Source organism: Notolepis coatsorum, assembly GCF_963971535.1.
Source record: "Notolepis coatsorum genome assembly, chromosome: 18".
NCBI classification, from domain to species: domain Eukaryota; kingdom Metazoa; phylum Chordata; class Actinopteri; order Aulopiformes; family Paralepididae; genus Notolepis; species Notolepis coatsorum.
Genome location: NC_140182.1, coordinates 55,170,130 through 55,185,126, shown reverse-complemented (window position 1 = coordinate 55,185,126; position 14,997 = coordinate 55,170,130). Strand labels below are relative to the sequence as shown.

The 14,997-nt window shown below is 43.2% G+C and overlaps 1 protein-coding gene across 1 annotated transcript; it reads left to right on the top strand.

Annotated features, from left to right (window-relative positions):
- Nucleotides 1–12,024: 12,024 nt before the first annotated feature.
- On the top strand, nt 12,025–14,772 carry LOC311245370 (tripartite motif-containing protein 16-like; the record flags this gene model as incomplete). The annotated part of the gene is made up of 3 exons (XM_084335213.1): nt 12,025–12,099; nt 13,551–14,426; nt 14,635–14,772. The coding sequence occupies 3 exons, from the start codon at nt 12,025–12,027 to the stop codon at nt 14,770–14,772; spliced, it is 1,089 nt and encodes a 362-aa protein (XP_084191339.1).
- Between the last annotated feature and the right edge of the window lie 225 nt (nt 14,773–14,997).

Sequence of the window (14,997 nt, the reverse complement as noted above, 5' to 3'; positions counted from 1 at the left end):
AATCACCGTCCTCTTCTTCATCCTCCTCATCACCGTCCTCCTCTTTGTCTTCATTCTGAGGAACCCTCTGGGAAGGATCCAGCAGGTGGCTCTTCATCATCCACTCGCTGGAGGGGACATAAATGGGGATCGACTCGTCCTCCTCATCATCATCTTCCTCCTCAATCAGGCCATGTTTCATCAACCACTCCCTGGAGGGAACATAAAAGGGAATCGAATAGTCATCCTCTTCTTCATTATCGATGTCATCATCGACGCCGTCCTTGTCCTCCTCCTCACCATCCCCATCATCACCGTCGTCCTCGCCTTTGGACTCCGACCCCAACTTTGGCTTAAGGGGGAGTTTAAGTATTTTGTACTTGCACTCCTTGGAGCTGAAATCATCACAGTGATTAATATAAACATTATCAGCGTTATTATTATGATATTCATCTGCCAATTCCTTGCTGTGCCTCTCAGTCAAGATGTGATTATATCGTTGATTTTGTTCCTCTAAACTTGACAATGTTCTTATTTTTGCAGCTATGGCTTCGATGTTAGTTTGCAGCTCAAGCTCCTCTTGTAAGGCCCTTATAGCTGCTTGCTGCTTCTCAAGCTCTTGCCTTTTCTTTAAATAGGCAAAACGTGTCATCAGGCCTGCCTTTTCAGCCTTAGCCTTTCTAATCATAGAGGCTGTCTTACTACCTCCATGACTGGTTGGCCTCATCTTGGCTTCAGACATGTTATTTATTCTTTTTATTTATCCTTTGTAGTTTGAATGTTGCATTCACTTGGTGTGACGTCAGAGTCAGATTGGAAGCACCAATCAAACGGCGTCTACAGGAAGAAGCGTGTGAATAGGAGAATGCAATTGATTAACAGAAAACTTAAAGGAACAGAGCGAGTGGGTGAGCAGCGGACCAATCATCACAGTACTTCAAGAAGCCCGTGGTGGGGAAAGAACCAAACCTTACACTTTCTGCTTATGAATGCAGTAACGTAATATAATACAATAAAAAGAAACTTCAATTTTTCACCGATGTAGGCCTATATAGAACTGGGAATTTATTGCCACACATCCGCAATGTCCAAGCGAACAATTTCGTTTCCACACGTCCAGACGACATTAATTGTGATGGTTCAACATAATACGGCATCCAATACGTTCCATTTAATACGGCTTCCAGTCCGTTCCATAATCCACAATATCACAATTAATTAGTCTGACGTTAGGATCCTCCTCATGGCGTTCGCACAGAACCGCAACAATGTAGCAATGTGACAATGTCCCGACTCACTTTCCCATTTGCAATTACAGCATAGCGTCCAAACAATTCCATCTTCACGGAAGGCGTTTACAGCTCTTCACGCTATCCATTTAAATTTCAGGTAATCCAATAACAGAGGTTTCAAATCTTCTTACCTCGCTTTCTTTTGTGAGGAAAGTTGTCTTATACTTATACTCGCATCCTTTTTATCATGTTTCATGAGGGAATTCTCACACATGTCCTTCTTTCGTGAGGAGTTTTTCCAGCTTTGTACTCACTCAGCACACGTCCTTCTTCCATGAGGAATTTTTCTACTTTGTAGTGGCCGCTTGTCGCTCCCCAATGAATCGACAAGCGTCCACGATGCACCCGCAATTAATTATCTACTCAGTCCCAAAGTTTGTGATGTAAATATGGAATGTCCCAAGTTGCTGCTGTTTACAGGGTTTATTGTTGTCCAAAGGTGAATGATGGTGAATGAAGGGTTAAATCAGAACCGTTGTCAATTGCTCCATTGTCAGTTCCAAACGGTGAGACAGGTAGGAAAATACTTCCTCATCACAGGTGCATGGGATTATGGTAATTAGCTAGGCTATTTATAGAAGAGGGGCTATAATGGAGGCGGTGAGCCCTCTAGTGTTCAAACATAAATAAGACACTATAATAATAATATTAATAACCAAAACACTCAGGCCTTTACAATATAAAAGAAAGAGTTTGGGCCCCAAAACCGAACCTTGCGGTACCCCACATTCAATTTTCATGAGCTCAGATTTTACATCTGCCAACTGCACATATTGTTGCCTATTGTGGAGATAACTACTCAACCATTCTAGAACCATTCCTCTAGTAGGAGGAGTAGTAATAGTAGGAGTAGTAGTAGTAGTAGTAGTAGTAGTAGTAGTAGTAGTAGTAGTAGTAGTAGTAGTAGTAGTAGTAGTAGTAGTAATAGTAGTGGTAGTGTTAGTAGCAATAGTAGTAGTAGTAGAAGTAGTACTAGTAGTAGTAGTAGTAGTAGTAGTAATAGTAGTAGTAGTGTTAGTGGTAGTAATAGTACTTGTAGTAGTAGCAATAGTAGTTAGTAGTAGTGTTAGTAATAGTAGTAGTAGTAATAGTAGTGTTAGTAGTAGTAATAGTACTAGTAGTAGTAGCAATAGTAGTTAGTAGTAGTGTTAGTAGTAGTAATAGTATACTATAGTATAAATACTATACTGTATTTCAGTACTGTTACTGTTACTTATACCCACCATGGATGCAACTTCACGGTTGATGCATTCTGTTGCTTGGCCACAAGAGGTCAGTAAGTAACTGTCTAATTTGTGCAGACGTTGCACAGGCTACTTTCGGTTTCGGTTTGTGCTTGAGTTGCATCATGGATCTGTGTAAAAGGTTGAACCATCTTTATCTTACTCAGCTCTTTTGCATTATGATGATCCTGCCTCAAAGCACTATTTGTTCAAATCAGCAACCATAAAGCAAGCGGATAGGACCTTATAAATGTGTCATTGAGATGAAAAGCTTTGCCTTCAAGCTACACCGTCAAAATAAATGATTATGGGTCTATAATGTTTTGCCAGTGAATGAAGAGTCGGTATCAGAGATGTTTAAGGTAGAATCTTTCTGGTAACTCTGGAATGGTAATTTGTATTATTTATTTCTAAACCAGCATTCTAATTATCTAGAAAAGCAAATGTATCTGTTATCTTCACGATTCCCTTAAAATGAATAATACATTGTTGAACGATTTCATTGTCTGAAGAGAAGGTCCAAGGTTTTCCATTTTGTAAATTACTTTAAAAAAATCCACAATACTTCAAACAATTTTTTTATTTTTATTTTTTTACATCTGTAGTGTTATATACATTTTAATTTACATTTAGTCATTTAGCAGACGCTTTTGTCCAAAGCGACTTACAAGTTCTGTACAACAAGTCAGCAGGAAGGGTACAACTCTGGCCTGTAGTGTTGTACTGGCAGGTCACATGTTTATGAATAATAACACACAGCCTTCTCTCTGTATCACCTGTAGTGTTGTACTGGCAGGTCACATGTTTATGAATAAAAACTCACAGCCTTCTCTCTGTATCACCTGTAGTGTTGTACTGGCAGGTCACATGTTTATGAATAATAACACACAGCCTTCTCTCTGTATCACCTGTAGTGTTGTACTGGCAGGTCACATGTTTATGAATAATAACACACAGCCTTCTCTCTGTATCACCTGTGGTGTTGTACTGGCAGGTCACATGTTTATGAATACAAATGAATATATCCCAATAAAAATGTGGCTTAAAATGTACCAGTGCATATTAACTCTAATAATATTGTATGGAAGTGAGGGGGACCCGTATTAGATCCCGGCTTTAAAAACTGGGACAAAGAACCAATAGAAATATTCCAGCTGGAACAGAGCAGATCAGAACCGGTCTCTATCGACTGCATATTCAAATAAATAGCAGTGAAGTGCTGATTACACTTGAATCAATCAGATCATAACTCAATTCAATACAAAGCCCTTTTGAACAAATCATCTTCCCCAAAATGCAGACCCCCTTTGCCAACTTAATTGCTGATCAGCTCACTACAGTAGCATAAATAAGTCCCAAATTAAACAGATTGACCAAAAGAAAACTACACAAAACATTGGAGAACTGAAATTGAAACCAAAACGGAATGCTATAAGCGAACTCCCTGCATTAGAAGAAAGAAAAAGAGTGTGTTAGCATACTTACATATTGAGAAAGGGAGACACTAAATCAAACAAGAACTGTAATTGTAAACTGTGTTAATATGTACCTCAGTTGTGTGTGAGTCAATGAACACACTTGGGTATAACAAACCGTAGCATGCGGCATGGTCATGCTGCATGGTCATGCTGGACCTACAAAAGGCCTTCGACACTGTCAATCACTCCATTCTAATGGACAAGCTAAAAGCAATTGGTTTTGATCTTATCAGAGAGCTGGATGCAATCCTACCTGGAGGGGAGAGAACAGATGGTAGAGGTAAACGGTAGGCTACTCTAGCCCCCCCCCCCCCCCCTCACAGTGAGCTGTGGCGTTCCACAAGGAAGCATACTAGGACCGCTACTCTTCCTAATTTATGCAAATGACATGTCGTCAGCCTGTGACTGCAACTTGTTCCTGTTTCCGGACGACTCAGCCCTGCTGGTCTCTGACAAGAACAAGTTGCAGGTTGAAAAAACCCTCAGCTCGGAACTAGGCAAAATCTGCATATGGCTCGCTGATAACAAACTATCATTACACATGGGCAAAACAGAGTCCATTCTCTTCGGTTCAAATAACAAACTCAGCAAGACCGACGGCTTCGCAGTTACAGTGGGTGACAATATTGTCACAAGGAAAGACGAAATTACCTACCTGGGTTCCATCCTAGAGGCAAATCTTTCCTGTGACAAAATGGCATCCAATGTAATAAAAAAAGTCAACCAACGAACTAGATTCTTGTACCGGATCTCCTCTCTGGTAAACAAGAATACCCTGAAGACTCTGGCAGGAGCACTCATTCAAGGGTACTATGACTATGCGTGCACCTCATGGTACCAAAGCACCTCAACGGCGCTTAAAACAAAATTACAAACATCACAAAACAAACTGGTCAGACTACTACTTGACCTGAACCCCAGAACCCACCTCACCCCTGCCCACTTTGACAACCTAGGATGGCTTAGAGTAGACGACAGAGTACAGCAACTTGCAATGGGCCTGGTCTACAAGATACACTATATGACCGGGGTGCCCATGTACATGTCAAAATACTTCCCAAAGGTCAGTGAATACCACAACCACTACACCAGAGGAAGCTCAACAAATCATGTTAAACCCAGATTCGGCTCAAACAAGGGACTAAACACGTTTCGCAATTATGCCACAACAATGTGGAACGCCCTACCCAAAGCTGTAAAGGAATGTGAATCCCTGCCCACATTCAAAACCGCTCTACGAGCACCTACGGGAGGCTGCAATTCGAAACTGGCCACCGTAAATGCCCAAAACCCCCACCACCTCCTAATAGACAGTCTCCTCCCCACCGCATGTATATATTCCCTCCCCGCCGTATGTATATTTCTCTCCCATCCACCCACCCCCTCCTAATGTACAGTTCCCTCCCCATCATATGTATATACTCTGTCAGGATCTAGGGGTAACAGTACTGTATATTGGAATACCGTTTATGTCACAAATGTATCAGTACTAAATACCTATATGTCCCTATGCCATAAATGTCATGTATGTTATGTATGTCATAAATGTCTATATGAATTGAAAATGGGGGACCCTGATGGAAACAAGACAAACGTCTTTCTCAGGTCTGCATCCCCTTAACAATTGTATGTATTGAGCCGTACTGTATTGTACCCATTCTGCAATCTGTTAAATAAAGTTTTCAATCAATCAATCAATCAGGTTTATTTAACATCTAGTTCTGACGTGACGGTGAGAACAGGTTCATAGTAGCGAGGCAGTTTGTACGCAGTCGCACTAGCGGTACGGTGGCTCGTATAGACAATAGTCAAACTGGATAATCATTTAGCCAATGATCTACATCCTTTCCCTTTAGCTCAAATCTCGTATAACAAAATACTGTATCACTAGGTGAATGTTAACATCACAGAACATTTCTCTTACTTTGAATTCTACAATTTCCAGTAAACAATTAAATGAAGATACTCTTAGACAAACTTAAAACTATCCATCTGTAGACAAAGGTGGACGAGTATATATCACTTTGAGAAGTAGTGCATTCATAAAACTTGGAATCACCATAAGTGCATAAGTGGAACAACTTAGTGCAAATAATATTGACACATTGGCATAGCATTCTACATTAACCATGTTATACACATCAGTTTTCTTTACTCCTTTTTTTTTTTTTTTCTTCAATACAATCTCTACTGCATATACTTGGGGTTTGGCTTGCAGATGCGGCCTGCACGCGTTGTATATTGTGCGTTACTGTTCTCAGCTGGGAAGCGTGCTGGGTGTGTCGGCCGGGGAGAGTGTGTGTATTGCATGTTGTTTGGCCCTGGTGATAGTGGCGTGTAGGGTGCATTGTTCACTGTAGAGGAGCCGGTGTTCTGAGAGTCTGGGTCCTCTGCGTGGAACCGTGGTGGTGGTGGTTCTGTGACAGGAAGGATGTGACGGCGATTCCTCCTGTATGTTTTCCCGTTGGACTGGATGACGTAGGAGCGCGGCTCTTTGCTCTTCTCCTTCACAGTCCCAAGTCGGTCGTATCCTTTCGGGGTCTGCATACGGACCACCTGTCCCTCCGTTAAAGGCGGTAGTGGGCGACTTGACTTGTCGAAGTGGTGCTTCAGAGTGAGCCTCCTGTTGAGGAGCTGGGCGCTGACTAGCCGGGCGTCCTTGGGGGTTGGTTCCAGTAGTTTGCTACACACTGGAATGGCTGCGCGTGTCTGCCGTGACATCAGACGTTCAGCAGGGGAGCCTAGTGTTGAGTCACGGGGTACGTTCCTGAGGTTTAGGAGATTGAAAAAAACATCGGTTCCATCTCTATGAGATTTCTCCATCAGTTGCTTGGCACTTCTGACCGCCCTCTCTGCGAGCCCATTAGACTGTGGGAACTCTGGGCTGCTGGTGGTATGTACAAAATCCCATTGTTTGGCAAAGTCCTTGAAACTCTGACTGGTGTATTGTCTAGCATTGTCAGAGAAGAGGGTGTGCGGTGAGCCGTGGACTGAAAAATGTCTTTTCAACTTAGATATCACAGCCGATGATGTCAGGCTGTGAAGAAGGTCGATTTCGTACCAGCCAGAATACGAATCTACTAGCACTTGGTAGTGTTTACCATGTCATTCAAACATGTCCGTGGCAACTGTAGACCATGCATGGGAGGTCTGGAACTGATTGAAGTTTCAGAGGTTCCTTTTGCTGGTGGGACCTGGTGCTGTTGCACGTTGCACATGAGAGCAGCTCTTCAGCGATGTCAGTTGACATTGCCGGCCAGAATATGATGCCTCTGGCTCTGCGCTTTGTGGCTTCAACACCTGGGTGTCCTTTGTGCACAATGTTGATGTACTCTCTGTGCAGAGACTGGGGGATGACTGTCTTGTGGCCTTTCATGATGATTCCATCCTCCACTGCGAGTTCGTCTCTGTAAGGGAAGAAGGGAACGACAGCAGGCTGGAGCTGGCTTTCTCTGTTGGGCCATCCTCTCTGAATGACCGCGCTGAGGGTCTGTAACATCTCATCCTCCGCTGTGTGCTTTCTGAGTTCTTCTAGGCGAGCGGTGGAGATGCAACTCACCGACATGACCTCATAAGCACCGTTTTCAGCAGGGCTCTGGGTGACATGTTTGTTTGGAGCTCTGGAGAGGGTGTCAGCCAGCCAGGTACATGTATTTGCCCTTTTTGTACACTAGGCTGATGTCGTAGCTCTGTAGACGGAGTAGCATTCTCTGAAGACGGGCTGGGGCTGTGTGTATGGGCTTTTTTATGATCGTCACCAGAGGTTGGTGGTCTGTTTCCACGATTGTGGGCTTTCCATATACATAGTCCTTGAATTTTGTGCAGGCAAACACGACAGCTAGAAGCTCTCTTTCTATTTGGGCGTACCTTGTCTCAGTATCTGTGAGGGTACGCGACGCAAATGCTACTGGCCTGCCGCTTTGCATGCATGCTGCTCCGAGTCCATAGCATGACGTGTCACATGTGAGTGTGACTGGCTCCTTGACGTTGTAGTATATCAACACTGGTGGGCTGGATAGGCACGACTTGAGGCGCTCAAATGCCTCCTGGTGCTGCTGGTACCAGCACCACGCCGTGTCCTTGTGGGTCAGCTTCCTCAGTGGCACTGCTATGTCACTGAAACTGGGGATGTACTTTGCCAGGTAGTTTACCATCCCTAGGAAACGCTGTAGTGAAGTGACATCTGTGGGGACTGGCATCTCAGTTATAGCTGCTGTTTTAGAGGGGTCTGCTTTCAGGCCTTCGCTCGTGAAGATGTGGCCTACATAACCTACTTGGTCTAGGCGAAACTTGCACTTTGTTGAGTTTAGCCTGAGGTTGACCTCTCTCACCCGATCAAGCACTTTCCTCAGGTTGGCATCGTGTTCAGCCACTCCGCGGCCTCCGATGATGATGTCATCTACTATCACGGAGCATGGTAAGCCTGTGAACAGCTGTTCCATGGAGCGCTGAAACACCTCGCTTGCGGAGTTGATGCCGAAAGGCATTCTTTGAAATTTGTAGCGCCCGAACGGCGTGCTGAATGTGGTCAGCAGTGAGGATTTCTCGTCCAGACGTATCTGCCAGAATGAGTTCTTGGCGTCCAGGACGGAAAACACTGTTGCTCCCGACATCTGTGCTGCTACCTCTTCAACACTACGCATGGGGTGATGGGGCCTCTTCAACGCTGTGTTGAGGTCCTTTGGATTGATGCACAGTCTGATTTCTTGTTTGTCTTTCTTGTGTGCTGCCACCATAGATGAAACCCAGTCTGTGGGCTCAGAGACAGGTGTTATGACACCTATGCTTTGCATGCGGTCCAATTCCGCTTTAACCCTCTCTTGCATCGCTGCGGGGATGCGGTGGGCTGGTCGGACCACAGGCTGTATGCTGCGATCCAGCGTCATGGAATATATGACTGGAAGTTCTCCAAGCTCATCACTGAACACATCTTCATAATGTGTTAGAATCTGTGTTTTGAAATCTGTGTTATTCTCCATGGTGACCTGGTGGACGTCTAGGCTCATACATGCACGAAAACCTAGTAGTGGTTGCACATCTCTGTCCACTATGAAGAAAGGCAGTGTGTGTTGCTGCTCCTTTAAACAGCACGACAGTGTGACCAGACCTTTGGTCTCAATTTTAGTGCCTCCGTAAGCAACAAGGTTTGCAGTTTTCTTTTGCTGCACAAATTGCTCTCCATTAGTCACTCTTTTGAAAGTCTCTATTGACATAACATTACATTTAGCTCCTGTGTCAACTTTAAACTCTGTAGATTTGCCGTTTATGTCCATTGTGACAAATCCTTCATCTTTCTCATTTACTTGAGAATTGACACTGTCAATATTGACACCATCCACATAGAACGTGTCGTCTTCATGTGTAGACTGGTCCACTGACATTTCATGCACAGATGGTCTGTAAGATTTCTTCTGTGGATATCTTTGACTCTGTGGCTTAGACTTGCAACAACTTTTGTAGTGGTTTTCTTTCTTGCAGTTATGGCACTGCTGTCCGAAGGCTGGGCATTTTACTCTTTTAGCCTCATGACTACCACCACAATTGTTGCACTTTGTTATGGCATTGTTTGAAAATACCTGGGGTTTAGACTGGTACTTTCTGTTGTAAACAGGCTTCACTGCATCAACACTGGTAGCCTGTGTGGCTAGTGTTTTGCTGTTTTCCTCTGTCATCTCATGAATACGACAGATTGTGATAGCTTTGGCAAGTGTTAACTCACTATCCCTCAACAGAGATTTTCTCAAAGCGTCCCGTGTGCCACACACGATTCGATCACAGATAAGCTCTTCAGTCAGAGTTCCAAACTGGCAAGCTTTAGCTTTGATCTTCAAGTCACTGATGAAGGATTCAATATTCTCACCTTGCTTCTGGTTTCTCGAATGAAATTTGTGTCTTTCCATCGTCCTGTTGCTTTGGGGATTGCATATTTCTCTGAATTTTCTTTTCAGGCAGTTCGGGTCCTCTCTGGACTCCGCCGGTGTAATTACTGCTCCGTTGTCACCGGGCACGCGCACCTCAGCTGCATACACAAACGAACGCTCCCGTTCTATGGCTTCAGGTCCAGCAATGTTGAGGAGAATGTAAGCCTTTGTCCTTGCAGGTTTCTCTGAGTGGGCTGCGGCAATAAAAATGTCATATTCCCCTTCAAAAATGCGCCAATTCTCTGCAACATGTTCATCAAATACAACAGGGTCGGGTCTGCGAAATCCATCCGCCATAGTGTCTCTACTAGCGCGGCCGCGGCTAGGTTAGCTAGGCTAGGCTATCAAAGGCTAGTAAAAAAAAACACGACGAAAAACACGTTACTTACGGGCGAAAAGTCCGTACTGTCTTCTGACACCATGTAAACTGTGTTAATATGTACCTCAGTTGTGTGTGAGTCAATGAACACACTTGGGTATAACAAACCGTAGGTTTATTTAACATCTAGTTCTGACGTGACGGTGAGAACAGGTTCATAGTAGCGAGGCAGTTTGTACGCAGTCGCACTAGCGGTACGGCTCGTATAGACAATAGTCAAACTGGATAATCATTTAGCCAATGATCTACAGCAGTGGTCACCAACCCGTCGATCTTGATCTTTGAGACTGTCCCTGTAGATCTTTCCATGAAAATTATAAATTAAAAACAAAAACGTTTTTTTTTTTTTTTATCTTACCCTGAGAGTCCACATTACAGTTCTACTTTTGTTTTGATGTGAAAAGTGATGCTGCACTTAGCACTGACTGAGAAAGTACACATACAGTTCTACTTTATAAAATGCTAATTGTAAATATGTTTGTCAATGTTAATAATATGAGAAAGTCCACATTACAGTTCTACTTTTGTTCTGATGTGAAAAGTGATGCTGCACTTAGCACTGACTGCACTTAGCACTGACTGAGAAAGTACACATTACAGTTCTACTTTATAAAATGCTAATTGTAAATATGTTTGTCAATGTTAATAATATGAGAAAGTCCACATTACAGTTCTACTTTTGTTCTGATGTGAAAAGTGATGCTGCACTTAGCACTGACTGCACTTAGCACTGACTGAGAAAGTACACATTACAGTTCTACTTTATAAAATGCTAATTGTAAATATGTTTGTCAATGTTAATAATATGAGAAAGTCCACATTACAGTTCTACTTTTGTTTTGATGTGAAAAGTGATGCTGCATAAGATGACTGCACTTAGCACTGACTGAGAAAGTACATAATAGTTCTACTTTGACGTTTTAATGTTGGACCAAAGCATTAATTGCATGTAATTAGAATACAGGCAAATAAAAGTAATTTAGTTTAAAGTACAATCTTGGCTGCCTTTTTCTCTCAACACTTCAATAGGTAGATCTTGCCTTCACCAAAAAAAAAAGTGATATTGGGCTTAAAAAGGTTGGTGACCACTGATCTACAGTAATCACTGCAATCTGCAGGTGGTATAGAGATGGAGATGGTCCAAAATATCAGACAATTAGAACAGAGTATTTCCCCAGATTGTATTAAATAATTCCCAAATCTTGCTTGATCCCTCAATAACAAAAACGATAATTTGTTCTTAGCATGAACACTCCTTGCCTCTAGTGGCAAATGAACCAGCAATGAATTCCTATGTCTGCCTTAATTATCCTTATTATGTTTGTTATTAAATGTTAGCCGATGCACGAGGGAGCAGTTTAAATGTGTTGTGTTCAGAAGCATTCCTTCCTCCTATTATTATTATTATTATTCTGTGGATTTATTTACTTCCTGATAATTATTAGTCAATGTTTGCTTTGTTTATGGTATTGCTCTATATATTTATGGCAACGTAGACGTAGGTCTTTTTTGGTATCATGCCAACAAAGCAAATTAGAATTTGATAGAGAATTCTCTCTCTCTCTCTCAATCACAGTAAACTAGACACTGGCTCTTTAAAACCACTTCACCTCTGAACACAACTAGAACAGGAGGCTCCTCCCTTTATTATGAGTGCGCTGTTCTGAGAAAATGAAACTTACTGGACTGTGGTTGTCGCAACAGTGAAAGTAAAATTACTGGACTGTGGTTGTCTTTGTAGCAACAGTGGAAATGGCACAGCAAGGAGTTAATCTGGACCGGGACATGTTCTGCTGTTCTATCTGTCTGTTTCTACTGAAGGATCCGGTAACTATTCACTGTGGACACACAGCTACTGTGTGGGATGTATTAAAGACCGCTGGGATCAAGAGGATCAGAAGGGAATCTACACATGTCCCCAGTGCAGGGAGACTATTACTCCGAGGCCTGTTCTGAAGGAAAACAATATCATTGCTGAACTACTAAAGAAGACAGGACTCTATATGAATTGAAAATGGGGGACCCTGATGGAAACAAGACAAACGTCTTTCTCAGGTCTGCATCCCCTTAACAATTGTATGTATTGAGCCGTACTGTATTGTACCCATTCTGCAATCTGTTAAATAAAGTTTTCATTCATTCATTCATTCACTCCAAACTGCTCCTCCTGATCTATGTTATGCTGCACCTGGAGACGTGGCCTGTGATTTCTGCACTGGGAAAAAGCAGAAAGCAGTCAAGTCCCGATACCATTTTTCCCTTTCCGATCCGATTCCGATACCTAAGCTTTGGGTATCGGCCGATACCGATATTTATCCGATACCAGTGCATAAAAAAAAAATTAAAAAAAAAATTATATAAATTATACTTTTTTTTTTTTTTTTTTTCAGATACTGTTATACTGTTTTTTAGTAATAACTAGAACGTATAGTATTTATTCAACAACAGGTGATTGTATAGATTTGTATTAGTATCATTAATCAATGAGTATGGGCTGCAGCACTGCAGATATACCCTACTCCAATGATCCACACGGACATTAAACGGTGTTGCACTCGCTACTCAGTGGCTCTGCAGATATACCCTATTCAGTCTGTAAGCTAGTGGCAGATAGAACGTTCATGTTGTGGTTTTTGATGCAAAATAAATATTCAACATTCTCTTTTGAAACTCCGCCTCAGACTCTTATCCTTTGGCACTTGCTGTACTTTGCTTGCAGGTCTGCAGCCATTATTGCTGGATTATGTGAATAGCACCAACTTTAGACACGGTAACGTTATCAAGCTAAGCTAACTGACCTAGCGCGTCTTCCCGCATTGATAACGTTAGTAATAGTCAGCTAACGCTAGTCCGTAGCTACTTAACTTAAATACAATTCACCGTGGGTGCATTATTGTTGATAGACGGTCACGGACAGTGTTAGGTCCTGGAGAAAGGACAGGCGATCATCTGATTTGATGTAACGTTAAAAGCGGATGTTGTTCCAACTAGCTATCTTTCCAGCTAATGCTATCATAACACCAGCCAAACACAGCCCGATTCCCGTCCGAGCTCCCAGTCACACCGCACTGTTGGGGACAATGGAATTTAAGAAAGTGTATCTGCTGTTAAAATGACACAGCATCACACTTTAAAACATGTTCATTTTATAATCCTCACTCTCCGCAGGACTCGGCAGGAGATAAATTACATCATGGGATCGGAGGCTAGAATTTACGTGTACTCGCCGATACCGATACCAGCGTTTTAGGCAGTATCGGCGGCATTTCCGATACCAGTATCGGTATCGGAACAACTCTACCTGGTATGTCTGGCCTCATTATGACGTGGCTCCGTTAAAGAAACACAAACTGGTCAAAGCCTCCACACTGTTTCAGGAGAACATTTGCTCTCGTCATTACAGAATTACAGATGTTTTCTGTTGTACTGATCAGCAGTGTATCTGTTATCTGTGTTCCGTGGATGAACATAAAGGCCATGGTACAGTCTCAACCGCAGCAGAGAGGACTGAGAGACAGAAAGAGCTTGGCATGAGTCGGCAGATAATCCAACAGAGAGTCCAGGAGAGAGAGACAGAGGTAAAGGTTCTTGAACAGGAGGTGTTGTCTATCAATCGCTCTGCTGATAGAGCAGTGAGGGACAGTGAGAGAGTCTGCACTGAGCTGGTCCGCTACATCCAGACGAAGCGCGCTGAGGTGAAGAAGCAGATCAGAGCACAACAGAAGACGGCAGTGACTCAGACGGAAGAACTGCAAAAGAGACTGGAGCAGGAGATAGCTGACCTGAGGCGGAGAGACACTGAGCTGGAGCAGCTCTCACACATAGATGACCACATCCACTTTCTCCAGAGTTACCTTTCCCTCTCCAGTCCCAGTGAGTCTACAGACTTACCCAGCATCAATGTCCTCCCTCTCCGGTACTTTGCAGATGTGACTGAGGCCGTGTCTGAGCTGAGAAAGGAACTGGAGGACTTTCTCGATGAGAAGCTTTGGCCCAGAATCTCAACAACCGTGAACGCGGTTGATGTCTTATTGCCACCACCGGAGCCCAAGACCAGAGTTGACTTCTTACAATATTCCGTTCGGATCACACTGGACCCAAACACGGCACACACGCGTCTGTGTTTGTCTGATGGGAACAGAAAAGCAACGCTGGTGAGCCAAGAGCAGCCATACCCCGGTCATCGAGAGAGATTTGTTCAATTGTGGCAGGTTCTGGGCACTGAATGTCTGACTGGACGCTGTTACTGGGAGGTGGAGTGGAGTCGGTGGGCTTATATAGCGGTGTCTTATAAAGACATCAGCAGAACGGGGACTCGAAAGGAATGTGGATTCGGATGTAATCTCAAATCCTGGGCTTTAGATGTCAGACCAAACAGTTACAGATTCAGACACGATAACATTGCAACTGCAGTATCAGTCCCCCGGTGCTCCAGAGTGGGAGTGTACCTGGACCACAGGGCAGGTGTTCTGTCCTTCTACAGTGTCTCTGACACCATGACCCTCCTCCACAGGGTCAACACCACATTCACTCAGCCCCTTTATGCTGGACTTTGGCTTCCGAGTTATGATGGTGGTACACAGGGGCGGACCTTCCTACAGGCGATATAGGCGGTCGCCTAGAGCGCCACCCAGAGGGGGGCGCCAAAAAAATAAAACTTGTTTTAATTTTTTTTTTTTAAATTTTTTTTAATTTTTTTTTAATTTTTTTTTTAATTTTTTTTTC